Genomic DNA, 14,577 nt, shown 5'->3' with positions numbered 1-14,577 from the left:
AACAGAGAGTGGAGCTGGGAAACATGGTGGTGAAACAGAGAGTGGCGCTGGGAAACATGGTGGTGAAACAGAGAGTGGAGCTGGGAAACATGGTGGTGAAACAGAGAGTGGAGCTGGGAAACATGGTGGTGAAACAGAGAGTGGAGCTGGGAAACATGGTGGTGAAACAGAGAGTGGAGCTGGGAAACATGGTGGTGAAACAGAGAGTGGAGCTGGGAAACATGGAGGTGAAACAGAGAGTGGAGCTGGGAAACATGGAGGTGAAACAGAGAGTGGAGCTGGGAAACATGGTGGTGAAACAGAGAGTGGAGCTGGGAAACATGGTGGTGAAACAGAGAGTGGAGCTGAGAGACATGGTGGTGAAACAGAGAGTGGAGCTGGGAAACATGGTGGTGAAACAGAGAGTGGAGCTGGGAAACATGGTGGTGAAACAGAGAGTGGAGCTGAGAGACATGGTGGTGAAACAGAGAGTGGAGCTGGGAAACATGGTGGTGAAACAGAGAGTGGAGCTGGGAAACATGGTGGTGAAACAGAGAGTGGAGCTGAGAGACATGGTGGTGAAACAGAGAGTGGAGCTGGGAAACATGGTGGTGAAACAGAGAGTGGAGCTGGGAAACATGGTGGTGAAACAGAGAGTGGAGCTGGGAAACATGGTGGTGAAACAGAGAGTGGAGCTGGGAAACATGGAGGTGAAACAGAGAGTGGAGCTGGGAAACATGGTGGTGAAACAGAGAGTGGAGCTGGGAAACATGGTGGTGAAACAGAGAGTGGAGCTGGGAAACATGGTGGTGAAACAGAGAGTGGAGCTGGGAAACATGGTGGTGAAACAGAGAGTGGAGCTGGGAAACATGGCGGCCAGAGTGACAGCTAATCAGAGCCAGCTGGAGGATCACTGGAGAGTGAAAATACACGTAATGCATTATTTGCAGTACTGAAAAGGATCTAGTTACTGTAAATGGATTTATATCAGATCAAAATCTCTACACAGTTTTCTTATAATTCCAGTCCAAGCAGCAGAACTGTCAACCATGGGGGCCAGAGTGACAGCTAGTGAGAGAGAGGTGGAGGGGCTGAAGAGTGAGAAAACAGGTGATATTCATTTCAATTTCAGTGTATGTTTGCAGTGGATTGGATTGCACATTTTTTATTCAGTATGGATTAAAAGGCCTCTCTTCATGTTATTGCAGGTTTGGAGGCCAGACTGAGTGCCAGTGAGAGCCAGGTGAAGGAGCTGAAAGGAGAGGTGGAGGAGCTGCAGAAAGAGGTGGTGAACCAGAGAGTGGAACTGAGTGTCACTAAGACTGAACTGCACTTCCACAAGAACAAGGTGGAGGACCTGGAGAGAAAATGCAGGTAACCTGAGACATCTGTAACTTATGTTATTTGATTACTGTAATTAACAAATAACTAAGTGGTGTCTTTTCATCAACAGTTTATTTGTATCTTTTTACATCATATTCTAGGAATGGAGGCCAGAGTGACAGCCAGTGAGAGCCAGGTGGAGGAGCTGAAGACAGAGAATGCACGTATAGTGAGGTAGGTAGAGATAGGAAAATATCAAACTGGTCTCATAGACTAGATGCATCACAGTAAATGTAAATCTGGGACACTCAAATTAGTATATGTTAAGTTTGGTATGGTGACATAAGATAGGTTACATAAGGCAAAAATTAAAGGAGGGTGGTTGGTTGGGGTGAATGGGTAGGTGTATAACTCAAACGTCTAACAACCGAAAGGTCACGACAACTTTAGCATTTTAGCTAATTAGCAACTTTGCAACTACTTTGCATGTTAGCCAAACCTTCCCCTAATCCTAACCTTAACCTTTTTAGCTAATCCTTCTTTCCCCTAACCCTTCAACCTATCTCCTAACCTTAACCATAAACGTAACCCGTACACCTAACCCCTAGAGATAGCTAATGTTAGCTTTGGCCACCTACCTACCTAGCTAACGTTAGCAACAACAAATTGGAATTCGTAACATTTCATACGTTTTACAAATTCGTATGTTTTGCAAATTTGTGACATATTGTATGAATTGCAATTTGAAACATATACTGATTGTAATTCATAACATATATGAAATGGATGATGGATTAACACATACCATACGAAATGTAACATATCATACTAAATGGAGCGTTTCGGAGATACGTACAGAATAATACGAAGTGCTCTGAGACCACGTCGGAAAATTTCTACAGAATTGTGTTTTCATTAGTCTCAGATTGAACACTGTATATATATTTCCTGTAATTCTAGTCCAAGCAGCAGAACTGTCAGCCATGGGGGCCAGAGTGACAGCCAGTGAGACAGAGGTGGAGGATCTGAAGACAGATAATGCAGGTACTGGAGGCTGTTCAATTGATCCCACTGATTACAACAATTTGGATCATTTGTTTTTTATTCAGTATGGATCTGAAAGTATTTTCATATGATTTTGTCTTTAGAGGACAGTGACAGCCAGTTGAAGGAGCTGAATAGAAGATATATATTATATAGCATATTACATTATTACAGCACTCCTCTGTGTTCACAGACCAAAGGTGGCATTCCATACTGGTTTAGAAAGAACGATGGGATCTTTTTCTGATAGTGAAATAATTCTGGACTGCACTAATGTCACCACATATACAGCCCTGTTACAGGTACTGCTTACACACCTGTACATGCATTAACTCACATGTCCACATTGGGTAGCTACAGGCATCGACCCAAATGTTCCTCTCACAACCTGTCATTAAACGTGATGTAAAATGACTCACCTCTTCTCTTCTTTTGATGTTTGTAGATTATAAAAGTATAGAGCAGGCTACAGAAAACAACAAAGTCAAGACCAGATTGATTGAACTTTATTAGTGTGTTCACTTTCCTTGTATATTCAGAGGTCATCTGAAGTACATACATGAAATGAATAAATACATGAACACAATAACAAACATGCATAAAAACAAACAAAGTGGGTCGGTATTGAATAGGTGCTAGGTTCATTAACATACAGTAAATAGCCAATAAAACGGAAGCAGTCATTGAGCAATGGAAATGATTTGAAGTGAGGAGTGATAAGATCAGTGTGTTAGGAGCAGGGAGTTTAGTCTCAGTCTGATATCTGTCTCAGCTCAGATCATCTCAATGTCAGCCTCCCTGGCAGGGTTCTTCTTGTGGTACTCCGAGATGCGGCTCTCCATGACCGGACGGAAGTGGCGAACCAGACCCTAAACAAGGAAGAGAAGGGTGGAGTGAAGGAGGAGGGAGAGGAGGTCAGGGTGTTACTTCAACACTTTCTCCAACTCCAGTAGTCTCACCTAGCTATCCTTTGATCCCAGTAGTCTTACCTGTACCTGTCTAACCTCTGACCCCAGTAGTCTCACCTGTTCAGGCCATGCAGCCCCGTCCCCCAGTAGTCTCACCTGTACAGGCCATGCAGCCCCGTCCCCCAGTAGTCTCACCTGTACAGGCCACGCAGCCCCGTCCCCCAGTAGTCTCACCTGTACAGGCCATGCAGCCCCGTCCCCCAGTAGTCTCACCTGTACAGGCCATGCAGCCCCGTCCCCCAGTAGTCTCACCTGTACAGGCCACGCAGCCCCGTCCCCCAGTAGTCTCACCTGTACAGGCCACGCAGCCCCGTCCCCCAGTAGTCTCACCTGTTCAGGCCATGCAGCCCCGTCCCCCAGTAGTCTCACCTGTACAGGCCACGCAGCCCCGTCCCCCAGTAGTCTCACCTGTACAGGCCACGCAGCCCCGTCCCCCAGTAGTCTCACCTGTACAGGCCACGCAGCCCCGTCCCCCAGTAGTCTCACCTGTTCAGGCCATGCAGCCCCGTCCCCCAGTAGTCTCACCTGTACAGGCCACGCGGCCCCGTCCCCCAGTAGTCTCACCTGTACAGGCCATGCAGCCCCGTCCCCCAGTAGTCTCACCTGTACAGGCCACGCAGCCCCGTCCCCCAGTAGTCTCACCTGTACAGGCCATGCAGCCCCGTCCCCCAGTAGTCTCACCTGTACAGGCCATGCAGCCCCGTCCCCCAGAGCACAGATGGTATGGCCCTCGATCTGTTTACTCAGCTCCCAGATCATATCAATCTCTGAGTTGGCTGCGTCGCCACGCACAAACCGCCACATCATCTTATCCATCCAGTCCACTCCTGGTGGACGAAATAGGGAGAGAGGAGAGCGAGAGAGAGATGAGATCAACTTATCCAACCAGTCATTTTTGTGGCACTCAGATATCAGAAGTGGGATGTTGGTTTTATGTTGGAGCAATAAGCTATGTAGGAGCATTACCTGTGGACATTCAATTATCAAGACTGAGTGTGTAGTTCCTTACCTTCCCTGCAGGGGGTGCACTGGCCACAGCTCTCATGTTTATAGAACTCAACCAGACGGGCGATGGCTCTGATTACATCAGTCTGGAGGAATAGATGAAACTATTTGTTTAGTTTGATTTGTGTTAAATATAATGTTCATCAATATAAAGTAAATAGAGTGTGTTCTTACAGATTTGTCCATGACGATGACAGCGGCGGTGCCCAGAGCGGACTCTGCACGGACGAGGTCATCAAAATCCATCATGACATCATCACACACAGAGCGAGGGATAATGGGTGTCGAGGAGCCTCCAGGGATCACTCCCAGTAGGTTGTCCCAGCCGCCCCTCACACCTCCTGAACCAATCAGAGACGAGGGGAGGGTCAGGCGCACAAATATCAGCAGCACCAATAATATACACACTCATACACAAACCCACTCTGGGATACACACACAGTAACACAAATATAGACAGTACTAGAAAACTTGTCACACTAACACTTGCATGAACACACACACCTGCGTGTCTGTCTATGAGTTCTCTGAGAGGAATGGACATCTCTTCCTCTACTGTGCACGGAGTGTTTACGTGACCAGAGATGTTGAAAAGCTTTGTCCCAGCATTCCTCTCTCTCCCGAAGCTCGCAAACCACGCTCCACCTCGACGACAGATAGCAGGCGCCACGGCAACCGTCTCCACATTAGCAACCGTTGTTGGGCATCCGAACACCCCTGGAGACCCAAAGACAAGGTGGTACATTGAGAGAAAGTCAATAAGAAGAGCATTTATTTTCACAGTATAATCTACAGAAAACAATTGAACTGTCAGAAATGCAATGTACACTTCCCTTACAGAGAAAACCACATGAACCAAGTTAATGTGATAACATGACAACATGTAAAGCAACATGTGATAACATGAAACTACACATTTTCCACATGTGAAATCATGTGGTTTTTCTGTTAGGGTTTTGGTACACCATATTATCATTATTTTCGTCGTTTATTTTTTTGCGAGATTTAGGTAAATCCAAAGGTGGTAGGTCATTTCCTCACCTATGTCAGCGGGGAAGGGTGGTTTGAGTCTGGGTTTCCCCTGCTTGCCCTCCAGGGACTCGATGAGGGCCGTCTCCTCCCCACAGATGTAGGCTCCTGCCCCCCGCATCACAAACACATCAAAGTCGTACCCAGAGCCACACGCGTTCTTACCTATCAACCCTGCTGCATACGCCTCGTTTATCGCCACCTGGTGGACAGGACAGGACATACTGTAAGTGTGTGTGTGCTCGTTTGTGGAGGAGAAAGGAGAGGACAGGACTCCAACCAGTCTAAGCAGGTAGTCTGACCTGTGTATTGGAGGACTCGTTGTAGAACTCTGACCTGTGTATTGGAGGACTCGTTGTAGAACTCTGACCTGTGTATTGGAGGACTCGTTGTAGAACTCTGACCTGTGTATTGGAGGACTCGTTGTAGAACTCTGACCTGTGTATTGGAGGACTCGTTGTAGAACTCTGACCTGTGTATTGGAGGACTCGTTGTAAAACTCTGACCTGTGTATTGGAGGACTCGTTGTAGAACTCTGACCTGTGTATTGGAGGACTCGTTGTAGAACTCTGACCTGTGTATTGGAGGACTCGTTGTAGAACTCTGACCTGTGTATTGGAGGACTCGTTGTAGAACTCTGACCTGTGTATTGGAGGACTCGTTGTAGAACTCTGACCTGTGTATTGGAGGACTCGTTGTAAAACTCTGACCTGTGTATTGGAGGACTCGTTGTAGAACTCTGACCTGTGTATTGGAGGACTCGTTGTAGAACTCTGACCTGTGTATTGGAGGACTCGTTATAAAACTCTGACCTGTGTATTGGAGGACTCGTTGTAGAACTCTGACCTGTGTATTGGAGGACTCGTTGTAGAACTCTGACCTGTGTATTGGAGGACTCGTTGTAGAACTCTGACCTGTGTATTGGAGGACTCGTTGTAGAACTCTGACCTGTGTATTGGAGGACTCGTTGTAGAACTCTGACCTGTGTATTGGAGGACTCGTTGTAGAACTCTGACCTGTGTATTGGAGGACTCGTTGTAGAACTCTGACCTGTGTATTGGAGGACTCGTTGTAGAACTCTGACCAGTGTATTGGAGGACTCGTTGTAGAACTCTGACCTGTGTATTGGAGGACTCGTTGTAGAACTCTGACCTGTGTATTGGAGGACTCGTTGTAGAACTCTGACCTGTGTATTGGAGGACTCGTTGTAGAACTCTGACCTGTGTATTGGAGGACTCGTTGTAGAACTCTGACCTGTGTATTGGAGGACTCGTTGTAGAACTCTGACCTGTGTATTGGAGGACTCGTTGTAAAACTCTGACCTGTGTATTGGAGGACTCGTTGTAGAACTCTGACCTGTGTATTGGAGGACTCGTTGTAGAACTCTGACCTGTGTATTGGAGGACTCGTTATAAAACTCTGACCTGTGTATTGGAGGACTCGTTGTAAAACTCTGACCTGTGTATTGGAGGACTCGTTGTAGAACTCTGACCTGTGTATTGGAGGACTCGTTGTAGAACTCTGACCTGTGTATTGGAGGACTCGTTGTAGAACTCTGACCTGTGTATTGGAGGACTCGTTGTAGAACTCTGACCTGTGTATTGGAGGACTCGTTGTAGAACTCTGACCTGTGTATTGGAGGACTCGTTATAAAACTCTGACCTGTGTATTGGAGGACTCGTTGTAGAACTCTGACCTGTGTATTGGAGGACTCGTTGTAGAACTCTGACCTGTGTATTGGAGGACTCGTTGTAGAACTCTGACCTGTGTATTGGAGGACTCGTTGTAGAACTCTGACCTGTATATTGGAGGACTCGTTGTAGAACTCTGACCTGTGTATTGGAGGACTCGTTGTAGAACTCTGACCTGTGTATTGGAGGACTCGTTGTAGAACTCTGACCTGTGTATTGGAGGACTCGTTGTAGAACTCTGACCTGTGTATTGGAGGACTCGTTGTAGAACTCTCCTCTGATGTAGATGTAAGCGGCGTGGGCTCCCATGGCCCTCCCAGCCACCAGGCAGCCCTCCACCAGCTTGTGAGGGTCGTGACGCATGATCTCTCTGTCCTTACACGTCCCTGGCTCTCCTTCATCTGCATTCACTACCAGGTACTTAGGTCTGAGATACACAGACACAGATACTGTATGTTACACACCAGTGGAGGCTCCTCAGGGGAGGAAGCAGAGGACCATCGTCCTCAGTGAATTTCAGAAAAATGTAAATAGTTAAACATTTAAAAAGTTGTCCTTTTTAGATACAACTACACTAAATATATTCACCTCACCAAAGAATTGATTAAAACACAATGTTCTGTAATGAAGGTCTACAGTAGCCTCAACAGCACTCTGTAGAGTAGAGTCAAAGGCATACCTGGAGGTATGCCTTCCGTCATCCTCTGGGTACATTGACTTCAATACAAAACCTAGGAGGCTCGTGGTTCTCACCCCATTCCATAGACTTACACAGTAATTATGACAACTTCCGGAGGATGTCCTCCAACCTATAAGAGCTCTTGCAGCATGAACTGACATGTTGTCCACCCAATCAAAGGATCAGAGAATTAATCTAGTACTGAAAGCATAAACTACAGCTAGCTAGCACTGCAGTGCATAATATGTGGTGAGTAGTTGACTCAAAGAGAAAGACAATAGTTGAACAGTTTTGAACAAACTAATTTATTAAAAAGTGAATGAGAAGCAAGAGAGAGAGAGAGATAGCTATATTTGGGGGGGGTTCTCACTTTTGAGCTAGCCTACTCAAACACCTAGCTCAAACAGAGAGGGATGCTACGTTAGCTAGCTGGCTATGGCTATCCAACACTGAAACTCGTCCAAGTCAAGGTAAGCTTTTGGTTTTATTAATTTACTGCCACTGGGGCCCGCCGGTGTAATTACTAAACTCCTTGCTGACTGTACACTGTATTGCATGATTGTAGCAGGTTTACTAACACATTAGTTCTAGTAGCTATATTGACTATTTCGTTATAATATGGTGCCAAACGATGTAGGTGGTGTGTAGAGGTTAGCGGTTATAATATGAAGGTGTGCAAAGCTGTTATCAAGGCAAAGGGTGGCTACTTTGAAGAATCTCAAATATAAAATATATTTTGATTTGTTTAACACTTTTTTGGTTACTACATGATTCCATATGTGTTATTTCATAGTTTTGATGTCTTCACTATTATTCTACAATGTAGAAAATAGTACAAATAAAGAAAAACCCTTGAATGAGTAGGTGTGTCCAAACTTTTGACTGGTACTGTATGTGGCTGCTATGAAAGTGAACTGTGTTTGTGTGTGAACTGTTGGACTAATGATTACACCCTAGATCAGCTAGATGCAGACGAGTGTACAAGGCGGTATTGAATGTATCAATGTTTGTCACCTTGATTACTCAAATTTCTCTCGACCTGTTCACCTAGCGTACGTTGTAAACTTTTTATTCATAGGCTAGGTTGTAGCAATCTCATGATGGGTACAGAGAAAATTTGAGTATCAAGTAGTAGCCTAAACCTATCGATGTTACATTGAGCTGGGTGAATGGAATATGAATGACAGTCATCCAATATGCTGTAATAGAAATATGCTCATAAAAAAATGGTACTAACCGCCACTGTTGCACACACACACACACACAAACACACACACACACACACACACACACACACACACACACACACACACACACACACACACACACACACACTCTCTCAATCTCTCTCTTTCTTACCTGCCGTCGCTGGGTTTGTTCATGAAGCCCCACTTCATGCCGGTGGGGAAGCCAGCTCCTCCTCTCCCTCTCAGACCAGACACCTTGACCTCATTCAGGATCCAGTCGGTCCCCTTCAGGAGGATCTCTTTAGTCTTATACCAGTCACCCCGACGCAGAGCACCCGTCAGACTGGGGACACAAATATACATCCCCTTATAAATAGACCACTATCACCTGATAATACCTATGTACCTGATGTATGTATTGTTTTCACATATCATGTATTCTTGGGTAGGTTGAGGGAAGGGGACAAGGAGACAAGGACACTTTATGGATGGTGAAGAAGAGGGCAAGAGCACTGTATGTGCATAGATTTGATGGTATCCAGAGTGTGTATGCGCACAGTGATGTTAAGTTTGGGATGTTACTACCTCCAGTCATGACGGCCATACAAGTTTGTGAAAATCCGGTCTTGATCACTCAAGGGCCCAAATTTAGTCTTCTTTGGATTCTCCTAGCAACCCAGATAAACACACAGACATATAATAATTTATGTAACGATAATAGGCTAGATGGAGACCTAGGCAGATGTAGCCTAGTCTAGAAAACAGAAATTGTTTAAACTACACTAGGTGAGAGAAGGCTACCTGTTGCTTTGCTGCGGTGCTGTAGCGCTGGGCCAGATGAGGCGAGACGCACTGCTGCGCCGCGGCCGAGTGCGCACCTGTGCTCCCTAGCATCCGGCGTAGCGCCAGCATCCTGGAACAGAGAACTTTGTTTGGAGCAAACTAGCTAGTCCAGTTAGCCAGCGACAGAGTTATTGCCCTAGTGCTCATTTAACAATCTATACTTGAATAAAGTTGTATGTAAGATATTTTAAGCAGCATATGGCATCTTATTATATGTACATTTGGCTAAACAAATTTTAAAAAGCGCACTTGCTGTTGCTGGTCCAGATAAATTAGCCTAGTTGAGCTAATTTAGCTGCTATTTTGTGCTGCTAAAAATGTTCTAGCTAACTAATCTCCATTCACCTTCCTGCCATTAGATGACCAATGATGTTGATAACCTGAAAGGTTTCCCTCTTTGGTTGTTGCTTCTCTCCTTGACTTGTTCACTGCTGTCTCAAAAATGACAAACCACTCACACGTTCAGTTTAGTTAGCAGTGCAGTCGGTTGTTGGCCAGGCTAGCTAGTTGGGTTAGCGAACTCAACTAGTGCTGCTAATTGGATTATGACGTTCCGTCCGCCTGCGACAACCCAAAGCCACCGGTGTCGAGGCTGGTTGACATTGGCAGAAGTGAATCTGGGTACAGTGTGTGAAAGACTGCAGCTGAGAAGTTAGGCCTACTCAGTGCATACACTTTTGTTGTGAATAATAATCTACTATAATTTAATACTTTTTGCTGTGGGAAATCTATTGCATTGGGAATTTGAATTAGGCTCTGATCTTGTATTGGATGAATAAATGCACTAAATAAACGTTCAGAGACCAAATGACAGATCGAAGTTACAACTCATTTTCTACAATGTAATACAGTAGGAAACAGGCTGTAGACTAATACATTAGGCCTACCTAGGCTACCATCTATGGATATGGAACCATGCATTAGTGTCAAACAAATAAATAACACAAACAGACAGAGATAGATATCTTTGTTTATTTATCTGTTTTCTTTATATTATCTGAAACAAATGATGGGAAAATGAATTCATATCTCTGACAGAAGGTCCACTAAAAACGGAAAGACAAAAATGTATCCCTGATAGTGGGGTCTCTATTCAAAACAGACCCCAGATCCCTTCACCAAAGCCAAATAAAACTACATAAAGTTCCATAGAAACACCACACTTCACAGCTGGCATAATGTTTCCCTCTCATTCACTCACCAAGCTCTCTAAATGCTGGTAGCAACACCCCTCAGCACAAAAAACCTTTCAGCACAATGTGTGTGACTGGCTGGTTTCAATTGATGTACACTACATTGTACATGTTTTACAATACAAATGGATATCTACTATTTCTCGATTTGCTTTTATCCTACTTCCTCATAGTCATGTGGTACAACGTGTTGTATTGGAACCGTACTTTTGAGTGAAAGGTGTCACTACCTCTTCAGACATGTATGAAAATACATAGGCTACATATATACACAGCATATCTCCCCCACAATTTTGCATAATTACTTAGTGCATTGCTCAAGATTTCCTGAGAATAGTTACAGCACAAAAACAAAACAAAAGTCCAAGGCAGCTTCACCCCTTTACATAGCAATCTCTTATCATTATTATTACACTACGCAGTAGAAAGAATATAGACTAATGTTATTATCAGGAATTGAAGGAACAATATATAGATATCTTCTCTTACAATCATAAACGATACTGAGTGACATCATGGAATGGATAAGGAGGTGAAAGAAAAAAACATAAAAGCTCTCAATATTTTAGTGCAAATAAATCAGAAACAAGGAAAGTTCTTCTACATAGCGTGGAATGGATAGCACACGCAGGTCCAGTCTGCTAGAGCTACATAAGCTTCAGGCTAGAGTTACAGCCCTCGTAAATAGTTGTAAATAAAGAACATAACTCACTATCACCTAAAGAGTGACAGACTTTGAAGAAATAGTTGATTATCTGTAAGCAAAGTAGCCTTACTCCTGCAATGGGCCACCCAAGATGGCCACTGGTCTCCTAGAGACAGGCCCCCTAAGGGCCGATCTGTGACTTATACACACAGCTCTGACAGATTACATAATAACATACAGTACATGTTGAATCAACAACACAGATATCTCCCTAAGTGCAGTTGATGCTTATCTCTTTAACTGAAAGTGTGAAACGGCTACAGGTTGACAGTTGTCTTGTGCTCTAAAGAGAGAGAGAAAGGCTCGGTCTGTCTCTTTTCCCTCTCTCTTTTCTGATCCCTTCTTTCTACCACGGAGGATGGAATGTGCCGGTATTATTGTAGTACCTTTTCAGGGGGTGATGTGTTGTACAAAACAAATGCAAAAGGAGGAAGAATAGCCAACAGAGGACCTATCACCCAACATGGCACTGGGTGTACGGGTCTTTCTTAGCCGTCACTTTAAGCACAATGCAGTTTCTCTTAAGACTCAAAAGGAAGCAGGTACGAAGCACTTCAACTGTGCCAGAAGGGGACCGAGCCGAGTGGTGTTGCGGGTCACTGTGTCAAACCCAGGGTCAGGTCACTGTGGATACCCTGGGTCAGGTCACTGTGGATACCCTGGGTCAGGTCACTGTGGATACCCTGGGTCAGGTCACTGTGGATACCCTGGGTCAGGTCACTGTGGATACCCTGGGTCAGGTCACTGTGGATACCCTGGGTCAGGTCACTGTGGATACCCTGGGTAAGATTACTGTGGATACCCTGGGTAAGATTACTGTGGATACCCTGGGTCAGGTCACTGTGGATACCCTGGGTCAGGTCACTGTGGATACCCTGGGTCAGATCACTGTGGATACCCTGGGTCAGGTCACTGTGGATACCCTGGGTAAGGTCACTGTGGATACCCTGGGTCAGGTCACTGTGGATACCCTGGGTCAGGTCACTGTGGATACCCTGTGTCAGATCACTAAGGATACCCTGGGTCAGATCACTAAGGATACCCTGGGTCAGATCACTGTGGATACCCTGGGTCAGATCACTAAGGATACCCTGGGTCAGATCACTAAGGATACCCTGGGTCAGGTCACTGTGGATACCCTGTGTCAGGTCACTGTGGATACCCTGGGTCAGGTCACTGTGGATACCCTGGGTCAGATCACTGTGGATACCCTGGGTCAGGTCACTGTGGATACCCTGGGTCAGATCACTGTGGATACCCTGGGTCAAATCACTGTGGATACCCTGGGTCAGGTCACTGTGGATACCCTGGGTCAGATCACTGAGGATACCCTGGGTCAGGTCACTGTGGATACCCTGGGTCAGGTCACTGTGGATACCCTGGGTCAGATCACTAAGGATACCCTGGGTCAGGTCACTAAGGATACCCTGGGTCAGGTCACTAAGGATAGCCTGGGTCAGATCACTGTGGATACCCTGGGTCAGATCACTGTGGATACCCTGGGTCAGATCACTGTGGATACCCTGGGTCAGATCACTGTGGATACCCTGGGTCAGGTCACTGTGGATACCCTGGGTCAAATCACTGTGGATACCCTGGGTCAGGTCACTGTGGATACCCAGGGTCAGGTCACTGTGGATACCCAGGGTCAGATCACTGTGGATACCCAGGGTCAGGTCACTGTGGATACCCTGGGTCAGGTCACTGTGGATACCCTGGGTCAGGTCACTGTGGATACCCTGGGTCAGGTCACTGTGGATACCCTGGGTCAGGTCACTGTGGATACCCTGGGTCAGGTCACTGTGGATACCCTGGGTCAGGTCACTGTGGATACCCTGGGTCAGGTCACTGTGGATACCCTGGGTAAGATTACTGTGGATACCCTGGGTCAGGTCACTGTGGATACCCTGGGTCAGGTCACTGTGGATACCCTGGGTCAGGTCACTGTGGATACCCTGGGTCAGGTCACACACACAGTTTCAACTGGAAAGCCACAATAAATAACAATAAATAAATAAATACAAAGCAATCAAGAGATCAAGGTCTCTCCCTCACTCCCTCCTTCCCTCTTGGTCTCTCCTTTTCTCTCGCTCTCTCCTTTTCTCTCGCTCTTTTTGCAATCAACAAAAAACAAGGAGTGCATGATCAGAAGACATTCTAAAGAAGGAAACTTTGGAAAGGAATTGTCCCCCGTCGATGTCAAAAAGTAAACGCTAAAGCAACAAACACACACCTCTCATTAACAATCATCCAATGACCCTGCAGATGTAGTCTAGTTTTGGTCAGGCATTTTTCACAGAGCACTAGAGCTCCACAGAGAATCTAACCTATGGAAGCAGTCTCCAACCCTTCTATCACTCTGCAGCGGAGAACCAGGCAAATGAAGACAGGTCTTTTAACCAAACCTTGGCTCTAAAATCCCAGAATACCCTTAGAGCCATCCCACTGGGCACAGACATCAATTCAATGTCTATTCCACGTTGGTTTACTGTAATTTCATTGAAATGACGTGGAACCAACAATGATTCAACCAGTGCGTGCCCATAGGGATCTCAATCTATAGCTCTGGTGCTCCTGTGCTTGATCAAACTGATTGATTAGGAAGAAATAAACTGAAATCTTTGGTATCATCAGTGCCTCATAAAAGGGCATGAAAATCTACTTACAACAGACAGCAAAATAATAAGCCTGAAAATAAGACTGTTACTGTTAGATAATTGCTCAATAGGAAACCTGTGTGACTTGTTGCCATTGGCGACTAGCTCCACCAATAACCACTAGAGGGTAGTACAGTACACCCAAAATGAAACAGCAGATTCCACACCTACTACTATACTTACCTAACTTAGCAGGCGTAAAACAAACGCCTGAGCGGGTCGGAAGGAACCGGAAGCTACCGGTTTTCAGGCTTTGTGTCTTCTCTGCTTTCC

General features: G+C 45.6%; 1 protein-coding gene across 1 annotated transcript; it reads right to left on the bottom strand.

Annotated features, from left to right (window-relative positions):
• Positions 1–2,830: 2,830 nt before the first annotated feature.
• Positions 2,831–10,369, bottom strand: LOC106605799 (NADH dehydrogenase [ubiquinone] flavoprotein 1, mitochondrial). The gene is made up of 11 exons (XM_045718854.2): positions 10,094–10,369; positions 9,707–9,818; positions 9,491–9,573; positions 9,078–9,248; positions 7,283–7,466; positions 5,361–5,550; positions 4,824–5,036; positions 4,494–4,660; positions 4,324–4,405; positions 3,996–4,141; positions 2,831–3,215 (listed from the first exon to the last, which is right to left on the bottom strand). The coding sequence occupies exons 1-11, from the start codon at positions 10,102–10,104 to the stop codon at positions 3,120–3,122; spliced, it is 1,455 nt and encodes a 484-aa protein (XP_045574810.1). The 5' UTR covers positions 10,105–10,369; the 3' UTR covers positions 2,831–3,119.
• Positions 10,370–14,577: the final 4,208 nt, after the last annotated feature.

This window comes from Salmo salar, chromosome 05 (assembly GCF_965601325.2).
Source record: "Salmo salar chromosome 05, fSalSal1, whole genome shotgun sequence".
Lineage (NCBI taxonomy): Eukaryota > Metazoa > Chordata > Actinopteri > Salmoniformes > Salmonidae > Salmo > Salmo salar.
This window is presented reverse-complemented; position numbering and strand designations above follow the sequence as displayed.